At 41.1% G+C, this 16,242-nt stretch overlaps 1 protein-coding gene across 1 annotated transcript; it reads left to right on the forward strand.

Annotated features, from left to right (window-relative positions):
• Window positions 1-477: 477 nt before the first annotated feature.
• acsl5 (acyl-CoA synthetase long chain family member 5) lies at window positions 478-14,566 on the forward strand. Its single transcript, XM_056297759.1, has 21 exons — window positions 478-606; window positions 1,613-1,782; window positions 2,116-2,227; window positions 2,964-3,028; window positions 3,153-3,254; window positions 3,481-3,580; window positions 4,220-4,398; window positions 4,540-4,572; window positions 4,671-4,722; window positions 5,258-5,331; window positions 6,514-6,591; window positions 7,116-7,250; window positions 7,445-7,579; window positions 7,798-7,893; window positions 9,483-9,555; window positions 9,900-9,988; window positions 10,358-10,474; window positions 12,544-12,687; window positions 12,778-12,879; window positions 13,640-13,711; window positions 14,340-14,566. The coding sequence occupies exons 2-21, from the start codon at window positions 1,627-1,629 to the stop codon at window positions 14,475-14,477; spliced, it is 2,052 nt and encodes a 683-aa protein (XP_056153734.1). The 5' UTR covers window positions 478-606; window positions 1,613-1,626; the 3' UTR covers window positions 14,478-14,566.
• The last annotated feature ends 1,676 nt before the right edge of the window (window positions 14,567-16,242 follow it).

The raw sequence follows: 16,242 nt of genomic DNA on the forward strand, positions 1-16,242 counted from the left end.
ATTGTCTTGATTTGCTCCTGACAATGTCTAGGATTGTTTTTTAGACTTTTTGAAAAAAATCGTCTGATACTTGGAAGTATAACCCACAATAAAATAAAAAGTTTTTTTTTTATCTGAACCAAATAGAAAAAAACTAAAGGATTTTCATCATTGGAGAAACAGGCTTGGTTGTTAGCACATCTTATCGTTTGCCTCTTGTGAATGTCATTCATCAGTTACATGAGATAAAATGAGATGTTTGTCATAACCAGTTGGCTGCCAGAATTGCTTAAGAGAGATAATATTGTTTGAAAGGAGAATTATTTATTTGCGCAATAAATTTTTTTTTTAATGCTGCTGGAAAAATACCTGGACAGTTGTGATATCTGTATTCTTCTTGTTCTATCAGTGGAAGTGATAGTGGTCAAGGTTCAAAGGTTCCCTTAACTCTCTCGGGTGTGTTTTTATTATTTCCCCAATCTGCTTCTATCAGCCTGGGGACAACGGAAAGCAGATCAACTGTCCACACACACACAAACACTCACCTGTCACCAACACTTTCAGGGAGCTGAGCAGAACATATGGAAAGGACAAGTGTGTGACTCCGAAACATCTGGCAAGTGGCAGGTAGGCAAACCGGTGGGACCATTTGCTGTGTAGTGTCATCATTGATTCTTGCATGTTTTAAGACTGATGTGTTTGTTTATAAGTGATGCCACTGGTCAACCTAATGTGCTGCTACTTTTTAATGGACTATCAAAATTCAAATTATCTTATACATGACCAATAGATCAAGATGACTCATGTCTGCTGCAGCTGTCAAACCACAAACAATTGTAGTTGGCAAATAAACTGAGTCTTATGCATGTGCAGTCATTGAATGGGTAACTGGCATCTGTTGGCATTTATTGTGGCATTGTCCGCAATTGGTGTTAAAGTTTAGTGAGTTGTATCCCAAAATACCAATTTGTTAGTGGTCATTGGTGGTCTGAGGCAGTATAATTTGATGTTTTGGAAACGTTTAAATGGGTGGGTAATGCAAGTTAATCCAGAGTTGACTGAGTTCTTTAATGAATCTCATGTTAATGAGAAATACTATTCATGGCAGTAGACCAATGGCATGAAAACAGGTTGTATCCAGCAAATCTTGTTGTGCCCTCTCAGATTCTGAACTACAGTTAACCCTGAACTCTTTTCACTGTAATCACCTTTCTAAAGAAAGGCAATAGATCCTTTTACAAACATCTGGTGATAAAGTAAAAACCTTTTCATCTAGACTCCAGGGCAATGCAGAAATAAGAAATTTAACTTCAAACTATTTCCTTTACAAATCACTGCTTATAATGGAGACTGTCTTGCAGGATAAATCTGCTGCCACTTTTAAGCACTACTCTGTTGACAGCTTTAGTTGTCAGAGATAGCTTCTATCTTAAATCATTAAGGAGGATCGTTGCACAACACATGTTGACTTTGACCTCACAAAATTATGGACGCAATATGAAGAGCTGGTGTTAGTGGGTGCTAGCTGCATAATAGCGTTATGTTTTATGTCTCTCAGAGCTTCCAAGCTAATGCCGACATTTGATTGGATATGCTATTCTTAATCTCAAACTGCTCTCTTCTTCTCTCCCAGCCGACTGTGTAGCAATGGAGTTCCTTTTCCAGATGCTGTTCTCCCCCCTGCCCACCCCGGCCATCATCTCCCTTTTTGCCCTGGCAGCTGCTACCCTGGTCTACCTCAACAGCCGGCCCGCACCCCTCCACTCCCCTGCTGACCTGAAAAGGCAAACGCTGGGAATCAGGGTAATGAGCTTTATTTAAGCTGGCTGCCTCTGGACTCCATTATACGTTTCATTGAATGCAGATGTACAAACGAAACTGTGTGCTCATCCAAGTGCAAGTAATGGAGACGAGTGATCCAGTCCAGATGATTTTTTATTTTCTTCCCCTCTCACAACTTGTAAAAACTAATTTGTCTGTTTTGTTGAATTATATTTCTTGTTTTGTGCCAGGCAGGAATTGTTTTTAGTGTTGAGGCGTGAAGGATTTAGAGTGATGGAAATTGAACGGTTAAGTTTATCAGTGAAGTGTGAGATCACCATCTGTTTTTATAATACCAATGCTTGTAATGTATAGGATGGAGCAAGGAAGAGTGCTTTGCTTGAAGATAACAACAACCTGATATCCTATTACTATGAAGATGGCAAGACAATATATGAGGTTTTCCAGAGGGGGTTGAGAGTTTCAGGTATTTAAAAAAAATTTTGTTCCCCATTTACATAACCTACATGGGATGGGCCTAATGTATCAGCAGGCTTTACATACGAGGTGTCTGCTGTGTATATTAGAAAGGAACACATTTTTTTACCCTAATTGTATCAGCCATTTCATCTTACAAACACAGGCACAAAATATGACATTGGTGGCCACTGAGTTCTTTTAAAGATGCAAGGCTAATTGAAGGTAATTGAGTCCCATTGAGTAACCACATTGAGTCGCTAATAAATACGGTCAGGATGCTAATGTCCTCTTTTCAGAAGTGACCTTTTTAAGGCATACATAAGGTAATTGGGTATGATTATGTGTGGGCCCTGCACTCACACAATCATACCCCTTTCAGTATTATTGAGCTGCTCTTTTATTCGGTCAGATAAAGACAGGAGTCGGAGGACAGTCGCGTATATGTTTTGACCCCACATTAATGTCTTAAGCCTGAATTTAAAGTACATGTGACTTTAATTTTAAGTTGTTTTTTTTTCAAATAAGATGAACATTTTGAAAAAAACTGGAGAAATCAACACCAAAATATGGAACGCTTGTGGTGCTGTGGCCTTACAAATTTTAATGACGGTGCCATGAGATGAACTGGGGGATGTTGTTCACATGTAAAGCTGTTTGATAATGCGGGGATGTAGGATTGAAATGTATTTTGGCTTGCACTTGACATATCATGTTTATTTCATCACCCGTTTTTATATTTGCAGGTAATGGGCCATGCTTGGGCTATAGAAAACTAGGAAAACCATACCAGTGGCTTATGTACAAACAGGTACAGCAGTGTATATACAAAGCCTGTTGGGGAATATCAATTAACCTGGAGTAAACAAAATAGGACTTGTGAGCTTTTGGTTTGTGGATTCTTGTCTTTTTTTCCTGTATCTGTCTCCATAAAGGTGTCGGATCGGGCAGAGTATCTGGGGTCGGGGCTTATTCACCAAGGCTTGATGCCTAACCCAGACACCTTTATTGGCATCTTTGCTCAGAATAGACCCGAGGTAAGGATGGACCTCACTAGTGAACAAAGGAAGGTAGCTGGGTGAAGTGTAATATGCATGTGTGTGTGTGTGTGTGTGTGTTTTTCCAAACAAATACCGCATCCTTGATTTTAGGTTGTGGAATAAAGGGCATCATTCATTTTCAGTTACCTCTCTGAACTGCAATGGGCTAAATTAAGGATGCTGACTTGGATCCTCAATTTTCTTTGTCATTGGTCATTTGCAGTGGATTATTGGTGAACTGGCTTGTTACACCTACTCCATGGTAGCGGTTCCACTGTATGACACCCTGGGTCCCGATGCTCTGATGTTCATTATCGACCAAGGTAATTGGAGCCTCTCTGTACTTTAACTATCTGCACCTTATTAAAGCTGTTAATTATAAGGGAAGTCCTAAATCCACTAATCCCTGATGTCCCACTGAGATCAGTGCCACCTCTGCTCCATTTTTACCTACACTAATCTCTTTTCATCCTTTCTCTTCTTGTCATCGCTGCTCGCTCGCCATCCTGTACCTTATTTTATCTGATCAACTGATGTACGGAAGAAAAAAAAATAATTTGGCTATTACAGCAGGTCTGCCCTTGTGTGCTGCTGAGTACGAAGCAGGTCACAACCTGAGACATTTGATGCTAATAATGCAAAACATAATGTTGGTTTTTGTTTTGGCAAATTTAGGTTTAAAATATTCAGCTACTTTTGGTCATCCATAATATCAAGTGCATCAGTGCCAATTATGGTTGACTATTATTTACTACTACCCTTGGGAAAGAAATGTGCATCCTTTTTGGCATACAGTATCTCCTTTTTAAAATTAAAAATAAGCAAATGCACTTTTATTTTACCTTTGCTGTACTTGGAAAATGTAAACTTGTGTGCACTGGCATACTTTTTATACTAAATGGTATATACTTTTTTTGTTTTAATTGTGGCCTTATGGGAAATGTGCTTCTTGTGCCCCTCAGCTGAGATTTCTACAGTGCTTTGTGACAAGCAAACTAGAGCTGAGATTCTGCTGCAGAACCGAGAGAAAGGGCAGACGCCAGTACTTAAGACTATTGTCATTATGGACTCCTTTGACTCTGAGCTGGTCAAGCGAGGAGCCACGTGTGGTGTGAACATCTTGTCTATGCGCGATGTGGAGGTAATGCAAGAGAAGATGGACAAGGACAAACTCTTAAGTTCTTGTTGTGTTCAGTTAGGCATGCACACGTGTGACTGCAACTCTCAATGCAATAGTGCCCTTTCTCAGCAAATGCATTCAGTACATTCACATATTTTTCAGGTTCTGGGTAAAGAAAATCTACAAAAGCCAGTTGTAAGTACAAGTTGTTTTTGTTTATATTTGCATGTGATTCAGATTTTAACATTCATTTAGCTACATACCATTGTGTTTATTTCATGTCCTCCCATCAGCCACCAAAGCCAGAGGACCTTAGCATCATATGCTTCACCAGTGGCACTACAGGTGATCATTTTGCTTTCTCTGTGTTGAGTTTTGTGTCATTTCTACATAATTGCCAGCCATTCAGGTGTAAAATAATGTTGAATCACAATGGACAGGATAAGCATATTCAAATAGAGATGCAGTGGATACCCAGCATTTCTGGCAACATGTGCAATTTTTAAATGCCTCTGGTAGACAAGTTTGCTGTGATCGCCGCATAGTTCACCGTGGCGTGTCAGCCAAGTCTTAGATGGGAAGTGTGTCAAAAAACGGACTTGGCTGGCCTGTCTCCTGAGGTTTTGAATGCAGAAATCTGGGGAGTGGGACAGCTGTGTGCTGTTAACTTTGAATCATTAACTCTCCCTTATTTAAACTAGTCGTTACCCCTCAGGAAAGAGACGATATCGCACACAGCCCTTTTTTAACATCTTGTGGGTAATATCACAACCTTTGGTGTGGGTTTGTGTGAGAGCCTTTGTGCCTGCAAATTCACACACTCTGCTTTTATTGTATCGACGCATTGCTAAAAATTCTCCCCCCCCCCCCCCCCCACCAGGAAACCCTAAAGGAGCAATGTTGACCCATGAGAATGTAGTTGCTGATGCTGCAAGCGTGTTAAAAAGCTTTGAGGTATGCATTCTCACCTCAGATGTGCACTCTTCTCTGTAAGGATGTGCCCAAGGGTTCGGATCTTGTATTCACTGTTCATATAAACCATTTATCTTTTAATATTGTAGTTACACTTATGTGAATTGAAGTTTGTTCTGAAAGCTGATAAGATGAAATGTATGATCTTTAAAGGTGTGAAAGATCATTAAATACCTAATCTGTTAATTGACAAAGTAAAGAGACACAAAGGCCGCATCCACATAGACTACATATGCAGCAGCTTCTAAAGAAACTGGGGCCGAAACTGGGTTTTTATTTTTGAAACTTATTTGTCCTTTGAGGCATAAGATAAGGTGGTGCAATGTGGAGCTTGTGCTCAGCTGTGGTGACATATTGTTGATTTGTATATTCATGCATCCTGTCATGGATGCATGGGCGCAATGAGAGGATCCTTTCTTAGCCGAGTCTATCTTGAAAAAGATCATATGTCAGTGGGACTAGCTGTTTTTAAAAGAAGGGTTTATAGTAGTCCGTGGTGGTGTAGCAGTCTAAGCATCGGCTTTGTGTTGATGCAGTTGCCCACTGGGGACTGGGGTTCGCGCCCCGGTCTCGTCAGATCCGACTATGGCCGGACTCCATGAAGCAGCAATCATTGGCAACACTGTCTTTGAGAGGGGGGCGGAGTCGGCTTGTGTTCGTCAAGTGAATGCGTCTCTGTATGTGTTGGAAAAAACAGTGGTTCGGCCTGGATTCGCCTTGTCACGAAAGTGGGGAAGCAGTCTCCTTCGAGATTGCCGGCCGGAGAGATGCAGTTGGCAAACGCATGCAGTACGAGGGTGGGTGTTTGAATTAAAATAGGGATTGATTGGCCACTAAATTGGGAGAAAAAAGATAAAAATCAGAAATAAATTTATTTAAAAGAAGGTTTTATAAACAAAAAACAAAAAAAGGACTCGAGTCAATTGGATCAAGATTCTGATCACTCTTAAGATTATAGCCAAATTTAAGTAAGCTTGATGCTAACTTAAAAATAGGCATTGTTCATGTGTATAATTAGGCATACTTATGGGAAATGACTGAGTAACCACATGAGTTTATAATATCTGCACATAATGTTTCATAATTTCATTACCATTATGTGATTTTGTGTGTGTATGTATAAAAAGGGAAAACAAATAGAGGTGCCTGCCTTACTTCCCACAGGTAGCAGTTGCTCCAACTTCCCAGGATGTCAGCATTTCATTCCTGCCTTTGGCGCACATGTTTGAAAGGGTTGTACAGGTAAGAGCCAAACACCATTGGTGACTTCATCCATTTTCTTCGCCAAAGGAATCTTTTTTTTTTAACACATTATTGGGCTCTACTCCAGAGGGAGCTCGGAGTAGAGCCGCTGCTCTTTTGCATCGAAAGGAGCCAGGTGAGATGGTTCGGGCATCTGATTAGGATGCCTGCTGGGCGCCTTCCTTTGGAGGTTTACCGGGCACGGCCAATTAGGAGGAGACCCCGGGGTAGACCCAGAACGCGCTGGAGGGACTACATGTCCAATCTGGCCTGGGAACGCGTTGGGATCTCCCAGGAGGAGCTGGAGGGTGTTGCTGGGGAGAGGGACGTCTGGAGTGCCGTACTTAGCTTGAGATTATTGGGCTGCCCCCCCCCCAGAACTAATGGGAGATGCTCCAATTGATAGATGTTTATGTGTGTGTGTGGGGGGGTAGTTATGAAGGGTTTGGATTTTTTTTATATTAACCATAAGCTTGATGGGGAAAAAAAATTAATTTTGAAATTTGCTGGGGGGATTCTTCCAGACAGTGATCTATGGTGCCGGGGCCAAGGTGGGCTTCTTCCAGGGGGACATCAGACTGCTGCCAGATGACATGAAAGCCCTTCAGCCGACCATTTTCCCAGTGGTGCCGCGACTTCTTAACCGTGTGTATGACAAAGTGAGTTTCCAGGGTATTGTGTGCGTGTGTGTGTGTGTGTGTGTGTGTGTGTGTGTGTGTGTGTGTGTGTGTGTGTGTAAATGATATCAAATATATATAATTTCCAACTGTTTTCTCTAATCCCAACCCCTAATTTCCAATCTCGAACTATTTACTTTCCTGATTTTAGAAGCCAAAAAATTCTGTGTCTACAGGTTCAGAGTGGGGCCAAGACTCCTTTTAAGAAATGGCTGCTTAACTTTGCTGTGGAGAGGAAATCTACTGAAGTGAAGGATGGCATCATCAGGAACAACAGTATTTGGGATAAGCTCATCTTTCACAAAGTTCAGGTACCTCACTACCCTAAACCCGTGTATGTGTCATTAGAAAGGCCTCAATTTATACTAAAGAAAACATTGTAAGAGCGATGGATGTCTGTCTGTCTTTGGACAAGCAAATTGGCAGAGAAACATGGCAGATGTAACAACTGGTCAGCTTGGGAGATCGGTTGGGTTCATGAGGCCAGGTTGTAGATGGACATGGGTTTTTTCAAGCTGACTGTTTTCAGGAATCCCTGGGCGGACGTGTGCGGGTGATGGTGACGGGAGCTGCACCCATTTCTCCCTCTGTTCTCAGTTTTCTGAGGGCAGCGCTGGGTTGTCAGGTACAGAGATGACCATCTTCCTTCTTTAAATCTTTTGAAACTTTTGAATGTAGAATATCGCTCAAGCCTTTAAATCTGTTGGCAAACAATGCAAAGAAAACCAGACATTTATTTTTTTTATAGCCAATTGGCTTTTTATGCGACTTCCATAGTTCTTTAAAGGAAAATTACACTCTGGCAGAATATATTTCACCTTTCAATGGGAAATATTCCAAGGTATACCCAATGAAAGGTGGCATTCCCTTCCCTTGAAGGTATTTCAGTGAATACCTTCATGGGCAGACCCCATCTAAACTGGCAGCCTTAAAGGTTTTTTTCCCCTCATCATTCACCAATGACTAGAAAAAAACTGTGATTTCTAAAGTGTCAACCAGAAGTCATGAACTTGTTATCTGGGTACAGTTCAGTGTTTAAATGTTACAATGTTACAATTTCATTTAGCAGACGCTTTTATCCACAGCGACGTACATTTGAGAGTTAATACAATACAAGCAAGGATCTAGTCAGGGGATAACAATGCACATAAGTGCCAAAAAACTAGGTTCAAGTCTGATAGAACATATAGGTGTCAACAGGCAGTGCACACAGGCAATGCATAGGGTGCATAGAAGTGGTTTTTTTTTAGTTTTTTTAATTAATACCATCAGATATGGAGGTGTTTGTGAAAGAGCTGTGTGTTTAGCTTCTTCTTAAAGATGGAGAGGGACTCAGTGGATCGAATGAGGTTTGGTAACTCGTTCCACCACTAGGGAAGTACAGAAGAGAAGAGACTAGTTGGTGACTTAGGGCCCCATTGTGGCAGAAGTGCCCAGGTGCCTTTCATTGGCAATGTATAGTGAGCAGGACTGAGTGTAGACCTGAATGAGGGAGTTCAGGTAGGCGGGAGCTGTTTCAGTTGCTGTTTTGTAAGCTAGCATCAAGGTTTTGAATTTGATGCGGGCAGCAACTGGGAGCCAGTGGAGGGATATGAACAGTGGAGTGACATGTGTGCTGTTTTGGGCTGGTGAAGACCACATAAACTGCCACGTTCTGGATCATTTGCAGAGGTTTGAAAGTGCATGCAGGGAGACCTGCCAGTAAGCAGTTGCAGTAGTCAGTGCTTACAAGAGCCTGTACCAGGAGTTGTGCTGCATGCTCAGACCAGTGGGGTCTAAATTTCCTGATGTTGTACAGGGCAATCGAGGCCACATGAACTTTAAAGGTTAGTTGGTTATCAATCATGACATCCAGGTTTCGGGCAGAATCTGTGGGCATGAGTTGGGTTGATCTGAGCTGGATATTGAAATGTATTGGTAGGGCTTGAGAATATATTCTTCTTGCTTCTTGGACAAGTTTTAGAATTGAAAATGATGCAATACAGTCTAGAGTCCCCTATACTGTATGTGACACAGTCGGTTTTGGCACTTTAAAGAAGTTGGAAACGTGGACTACATAACAAATGAGAGAGATTTAAAAACGGGGTCAGTGAGTCTCTGTGTCTGGTGAGTAGAGAGTGTGACATGTTGTCCAGCTGGTAGATTGCTTTATGTTGCTGCGACATCGCGGTCATCGTGTCCTTACACAGCTCTTCATTTGATTGGTGCCTTCAGATTTTCGAGGCATATGGCCAGACAGAGTGCACTGCTGGTTGTACCTTCACCATGCCGGGAGATGCCACCTCTGGTATGTACAGTTGAGAGGAAGTCTGGTTTGAACCTCAGTCATCTCATCTTTCCTACTTCCAGGTGACCTGAGAGCTGACCTCTAAACACATCCACGTATTTGCCTCCACCAGAAGTCATTTACAACCATTACTGGCGTAAACAAACATTTTTACAACACCAGGAAACATTACAACTCGGATTTAGCTGTAGTGTTGATCATTAATGGTAGATTATTTCAATCTTGTGTTGTATTTTGGTAGTGGGGCGACCCTCTTGTTTTCATTCGAATTAAGGATTGCACCTTCTTAAATGTGCAACAAGTTGAGCACAAGCAACATACTGCTTCATGTTTTGTTTGCACAGGGCATGTCGGGGTTCCTCTCCCTTGCAATGTTGTGAAGTTGGTGGATGTTGAGGAGATGAACTACTTTGCCTCCAATGGTGAGGGAGAGGTTAGTAAATGGAAGCTTAAATTCGAAGGGGGTTTCAAGCTTGTAAAAGCAAAAGTGTTAATGATTGTCGTAAGTCATTAGTTTGTATCTAGCTACTTTTAAGTGTGTGTGTTTTTTGTTTTTGTTTTGTTTTTATTTTCAATTTTGAATGTTAAGAACCAGCTGAAACTGGTGTATGGTTTGTTTTCATTGGAGGAGGGATCCTAACATGTTTTAATTGTTTCTATATAGTGTGATCTAATTGCTAAAATGTTGTCACCTTAAACAGTTTCAATATTTTAGGAAGCATTATGGTTACATACCTAGGTAAAATAGCATTTATATGGTATATTTGCTATATTTTTTCTCAGTATTTTTTCTCTCTGATAGGTCTGTATCATGGGTAAAAATGTGTTCAAGGGGTACCTGAAAGATCCAGAGAAGACTGCAGAGGCCTTGGATAAAGATGGTTGGCTCCATACAGGGGACATTGGTAAATGGCTTCCGGTAAGGACCGATTGATGGTTAAAATATCTATAGACTTATAGGGATGTGCACAGGAGATGAGAACAATATAAAGAAAAAGGAGTGTAATTCAGGAAGAAGGTGTGAAGTGGGAGACTTTCCTGTAAGGAATTTTTTTAACCCAGTTTGGCAGAAATGTTCAGGAGCTTTGAGTCTTTGGATGTGGCACTCAATAGACGTCTATTTTTTTCCCTAATTACCAGATTTGAGGCTTTTGCATATCTTTTCCCCTCTTCATTCTAATATTTACATGAACTAAAACTAAATTGTGTGTGCCAGTGTTTGAGTGGAAACAATGAATATTTGAATTTAAGGATTTCGTTTAACTGACTTGCATTCCAAGCAGCTGATTTTAAAGAATCAGAATTTTTATTGGCCATGTAGGTTTGCACATACATGGAATTTGATTGTTTCTTGGCTCTTTGTGTACTTAACATAGAATAATAACACTACAACACAACAATCTTCAGATATATACACAAGGATTGACATATACCGGCAAAATAAGAGGCAAAAAAGTGCAATGGTGCAGAGAATATATTGGAGATACTGAAATAAATGTTAGCAGGTTACTTGCATACATGCTTGGGGTAGATGAACATGACAGTGTACCAGTATTCGTACAATGTACAGTACAGTATAAACAAAATGGTTGGATTTATTGACAATGTTGAGTGTTTGTTTAAACGACAGCCTGTGGAAAGAAACTGTTTTTATATCTGGTTGTTTTGGTGTACGGTGCTCTGTAGCGCCTACCAGAGGGGAGGAGTTGGAAGAGGTTGTGACCAGGATGTGATGGGTCTGCAGTGATGTTGCTTCCTGTTTCCTGACTCTGGAGAGGTTTAAGTCCTGAATGGAGGCAGGTTGGCACCAATGATTTTCTCTGCAGACTTAACTGTCCGTTGTAGTCTCGCCCTGTCCTGTTTGGTGGCCAAACCAAACCGGACAGTGATGGGTGTGCAGAGGACAGACTCCATTCTACACTGCAATAATCCATTATTGCAGAACTGAATCAGCAGTTCCTGAGACAGGTTGAACTTCCTGAGCTGGTGGAGAAAGTACATCCTCTGCTGGGCCTTTTTGATGAATGTGTCTATTTTCGATGCCCACCTTAGGTCCTGGGAGATTGTAGAACCCAGAAATCCATAGGTTTTCACCACAGACACCATGCTGTTGAGTATAGTGAGGGGGGAGCAGTGTTGGGGGGGCTCCTCCTGAAGTCCACTGTCATCTCTACAGTTTTGAGTGTGTTCAGATCCAGGTTGTTATTGGCCGCACCAGAGGACCAGCTGTTCAACCTCTTGTCTATATGCAGACTCGTCACCATCCTGGATAAGGCCAATGATGGTTGTGTCATCCGCAAACTTTAGGAGTTTAACAGACAGATCTTGGCTCTCCTGAGGTGCAGTCATTTGTGTAGAGGGGAGAGCACACATCCCTGGGGGGCGCCAGCACTGATTGTCAAGGTGCTGGATGTGATTTTCCCCAGCCTCACCTGCTGCCTCCTGTCTGTCAGGAAGTTTTTAATCCACTGGCAGATGGGGGCTGGTACAGTGAGCTGGGTGAGTTTGGAGTGGAGGATATCTGAGATGATGGTGTTGAACACCGAGCTGAAGTCCACAAACGGCACCCTTGTGTGTGTCCCTGGGAAGTCAAGGTGTTGGAAGATGTAGTGCAATCCCATGTTGACTGCCTCCTCCACTGACCTGTTTGCTCGATAGGCAAACTGCAGGGGGTTGAGCAAGGGGGCCTGTGATTTCCTTCAGGTGGGCCAACACTAGTCTCTCGAAGGATTTCATGACCACGGACGTTAGGGCAACAGACCTGTAGCCCGTTTAATGTGTTGAAAAGCTTTAATGTGCATGACAGACAATGGTGAGATGTCCAACTTGAATTCAAAGCATTATCTAATGAGGATACATCCTATATCTTGCTAACAATCTAATTTCTCCTGGGATGTATTTTGTGTGAAAGAGCTGAAAAAATACCAAATTTGCAAACTTAATTTCAGTTTGTCCAAAGTGTAAATGAAGATTTATTTATTTGGGCAGAGTGGAGTCCTGAAGATCATCGACCGAAAGAAGAATATTTTCAAGTTGGCTCAAGGAGAGTACATAGCACCAGAGAAAATTGAGAATGTCTATGTACGCAGTGCACCCGTGGCCCAAGTGTTTGTACATGGAGACAGTCTACAGGTATATTCAGTGCTTTGTAATGGATGCATAGACACATGCCAATGCAATCACTTCCTTTAACCCACACCCCTGTCTACTGTATGTCTGTAGTCCACCTTGGTAGCCATTGTAGTCCCTGACCCTGAGGTACTGCCAAGCTATGCAGAAAATCTGGGCCTCAAAGGCTCAATGGAGGAACTGTGTAAAAACATGGTAAGGATTTTGCCTGGTCGCCTCTTAAGAAAAGTCCCTTAATGTGGCTGAAAACTGTTTTTATGCATCATAATAAAACGGTTGCATAATTTCATCAGATATATGCAGCCTTTAACTCTCAAAGCTCCAATTGCATAGAATTTATTACTCAAGCAATGACTAGTTCGATTTTTTTAGGGGGGAAATGAGGACCTTGTCTAAGAAGTCATCAAATCAGAATAAAGTATACTGGGATAGGCTCCAGCGTTCCCGTGACCCTGAGAGTAGGATAAGCTGTTTGGCTAGTGGATGTATGTGTTGGATAAGCAAAAATATCTTTCTTAAAAAGTAGCCATAAAAAAGTGGACCTTGCTAAATTCCAGTTTCAATCGAGCAATAAGTTTTAGCCTGACATGACTGATGGACCCAATTTGCCTTACATTGTACATGTGTATATTGTGACATTGATTCTGAACTATTCAGGCTCTCACATACTTGCAAAAGCCTTGCTAAAAAGCTACTTACAAACCACTGCTGCACTAATAGATGATTTTCATCAAATTTCCTACGACAGAATGGCCTGATGTGAAAGGTCATGCAATGTGTGTTGTGAATTGGCATCTGCAATGGTAAGGTGTGTGCAAATCTAATGAAAGCTCTGTGTCAAGTCCACTTAACAGCACTTTAATCAACTTTGCATATGGAGTGATGTGCTATATTCAAGAGGAAGCAACTTTTCTATTATGGAAGTTCTAACAGGGCTGCTGATGACCTATTGCAGGAAATCAAGAGGGCCATTCTTTCTGACATGACCAAACTGGGCAGTAAAGCAGGACTGAAGTCTTTCGAGCAGGTGACTTTTCCCCATGATTTGTCAAATAAATTACAATGTCCACTGATGTAAAAGTATCAGTGGCTGTCTAAAATAATAACTTATATTGCACTTACATGATGTGCAGCAGAATATTAGAAAATATGACTATAATGTCCCTGATTCTCAACTGTGTACATGCATGCCTTCACACAACAATGTCTTGTTTTCAGAGATGCTCAACAAATGGATTATCTACAAAAGATCTTCATACGAAAACACAATTTGATTTATATGAAAGTATTATATTTTTGGAATCAACATTGGCCCAACAAGATTTAACTGCTATCAAGTTTTAAAGTATAAGAAAATTAAACAAATCTACTGTTTAGACTTGACACATAGCACTTAGCATAGCACTTGACACACAGCACATAGCACTTAAATCTTGTTCAGGCTTGACAGTATGTGTCAAGCCTAAACAGGTAATGATTAGGATGTCATCCACTGTCTTGGAGGTGAATTCTACCAGGACTCTAGTGGAAAAAAGTAATGTGATTAAAGTAGGAAAACAAGTAGATTACCCTCATCTTAAGACCAGTATAAGGTTAATATTTCAACAAACTCGGCACAAATACATGCAACTACACTGTATTTCTCCCTCATGCAGGTGAAAGATGTGCACCTCCACCCAGAGCAGTTCACCATTGAGAATGGTCTGTTGACTCCCACACTTAAAGCCAAGAGAGCTGAACTAAAGGTTCTTTTCCAGCCACAGATTGACAAACTTTATGCCAGCCTCCAATAAGCGGACAAGCCAATGCATCGGCAGCTCCTGTTTTGGCTGCACTCTGTACTGTAACCCTTTTTGAATTTGACATTAAAAGTTGGAATTGATTTCAGTGTGTAGCGATGTTTCATTAACATGACAACACAATATTCAATCTATTGCTTAAAAATGTTTTTCTGGGCATTCAGGTGGCGTGGCAGTCTTTTCCGTTGTCTACCAACATGGGGATCGCCGGTTCGAATCCTCATGTTACCTCCAGCTTGGTCGGGGTCGGATATTCCTAATAACCAAAAACGCTTAAAAAAAGGTCCAATCCAGGATTGTAATCAGTGATTTACAGTTCTGAACTCGGAAAATCAATCCATCCCAAAAACCACTTTGCTCTCATCTGCTTTTGGTGGCTCAGCATCGCCCTCGTGTGTTACATTACAAATAAGGCAGGCACTTGTCATTCCGTCATTTGGGCCCTAATGTTGCTTTGTTTTCCTTGTAACGCCTGTTTTTCTTTCGCATAAGAACACATCTTGGGGGGTCATTTAATTTACAATGGCTGTGCACCTACACCACCCAACCAACCAAACCTCAAACAAAAATCATTTAAATATTGAGGGACCTTGGGTTTCCACTGCAAGAATAAAAATCTATTAAAGCTTGACAATTATATCTGCAGTTATCCTAAGGCAAACAAGCACTGGCTTTAAAAAATGATTGTTATGAGAAATCTAGGTTGCCTGATGGGTAACTGAATTGCCGTGGGTTTTTCTTTTTCTTTCCTTTTTTTTGTTGTTCAAAACGTTCTGTACTGTGACAAATGTAATGTAAAATTATAGTTTTGGGTTTTTTTTTTTAGTAATTTTTAATGTGAAAAATGACTGACGGCAATAATACAAAAAAATAAAATAAAAGGGGGGGGGGGTTAAATAAGCTCTCAAGAGAAGATAAGACAACAGCTAATAAAGTTCTAGGGTCCATCAAGTCCATCGTCTATGAGTGTTGGCATAGCCTGTTCCATTGATAGCAAGGCCATAAAGTCCTTACGCCAGTTCTCCATATTGAAACAGTTTGGTTATAACGTTGGTTCCAGTTAATTGAAATGAACCGCTTGACTGATGGGTCAAGTGGTTCATTTTAATTAATTGGAACCAGTGCTATAATACTATGTACAATTTTTGATTGTGCAGTGGCAATTTTCCTACCTATTGTACCAGACAAGGTTTGATATCTATATTTTTTTCAAAAAGACAATTTTTCAGTAATATCCAACCCAAACTGCTTAACAAAAGGACACTACTACAAGTGCATCACTGTACCCTCTATTTCACAACCATGCCAACACGATTTGGACAAGGTATGATCAATTTTCTTTAATGCGCAGTGTGTAATGTAGGCCCATACATAGAGCCTACATAATACATTATTATAGATAATACATATCTGACACAATATGATATTTGAGTACTATTTTTAAGTGCTGCATCCCATTTTATTGTAGTTATGGGTAAACCCATGTCCCGTTCCCATTGTAATTTAGTTTGGGAATTGCTTTCCGAGGTAGCAGAACACCGCAACCTATACATTGGTGAGACTGTACCTCTCCTGCCAGCAACTCCAATTAGTATGTCTTCTAAGCAGTGGCATAGCGAATTTTTTTGAAGAAGCCAATCGAGACAAGACCTCTGGGTTTTTTTTGGGGGGGGGGGGGTCTTAATTGACAGGAGTATGTCGCTGCTTTAACAGCCAACGTAATGTAACCTGATGAGGTAGTACAGCGCCCGGTATCATT

The sequence above is a fragment of the Lampris incognitus genome, chromosome 17, assembly GCF_029633865.1.
Source record: "Lampris incognitus isolate fLamInc1 chromosome 17, fLamInc1.hap2, whole genome shotgun sequence".
Lineage (NCBI taxonomy): Eukaryota > Metazoa > Chordata > Actinopteri > Lampriformes > Lampridae > Lampris > Lampris incognitus.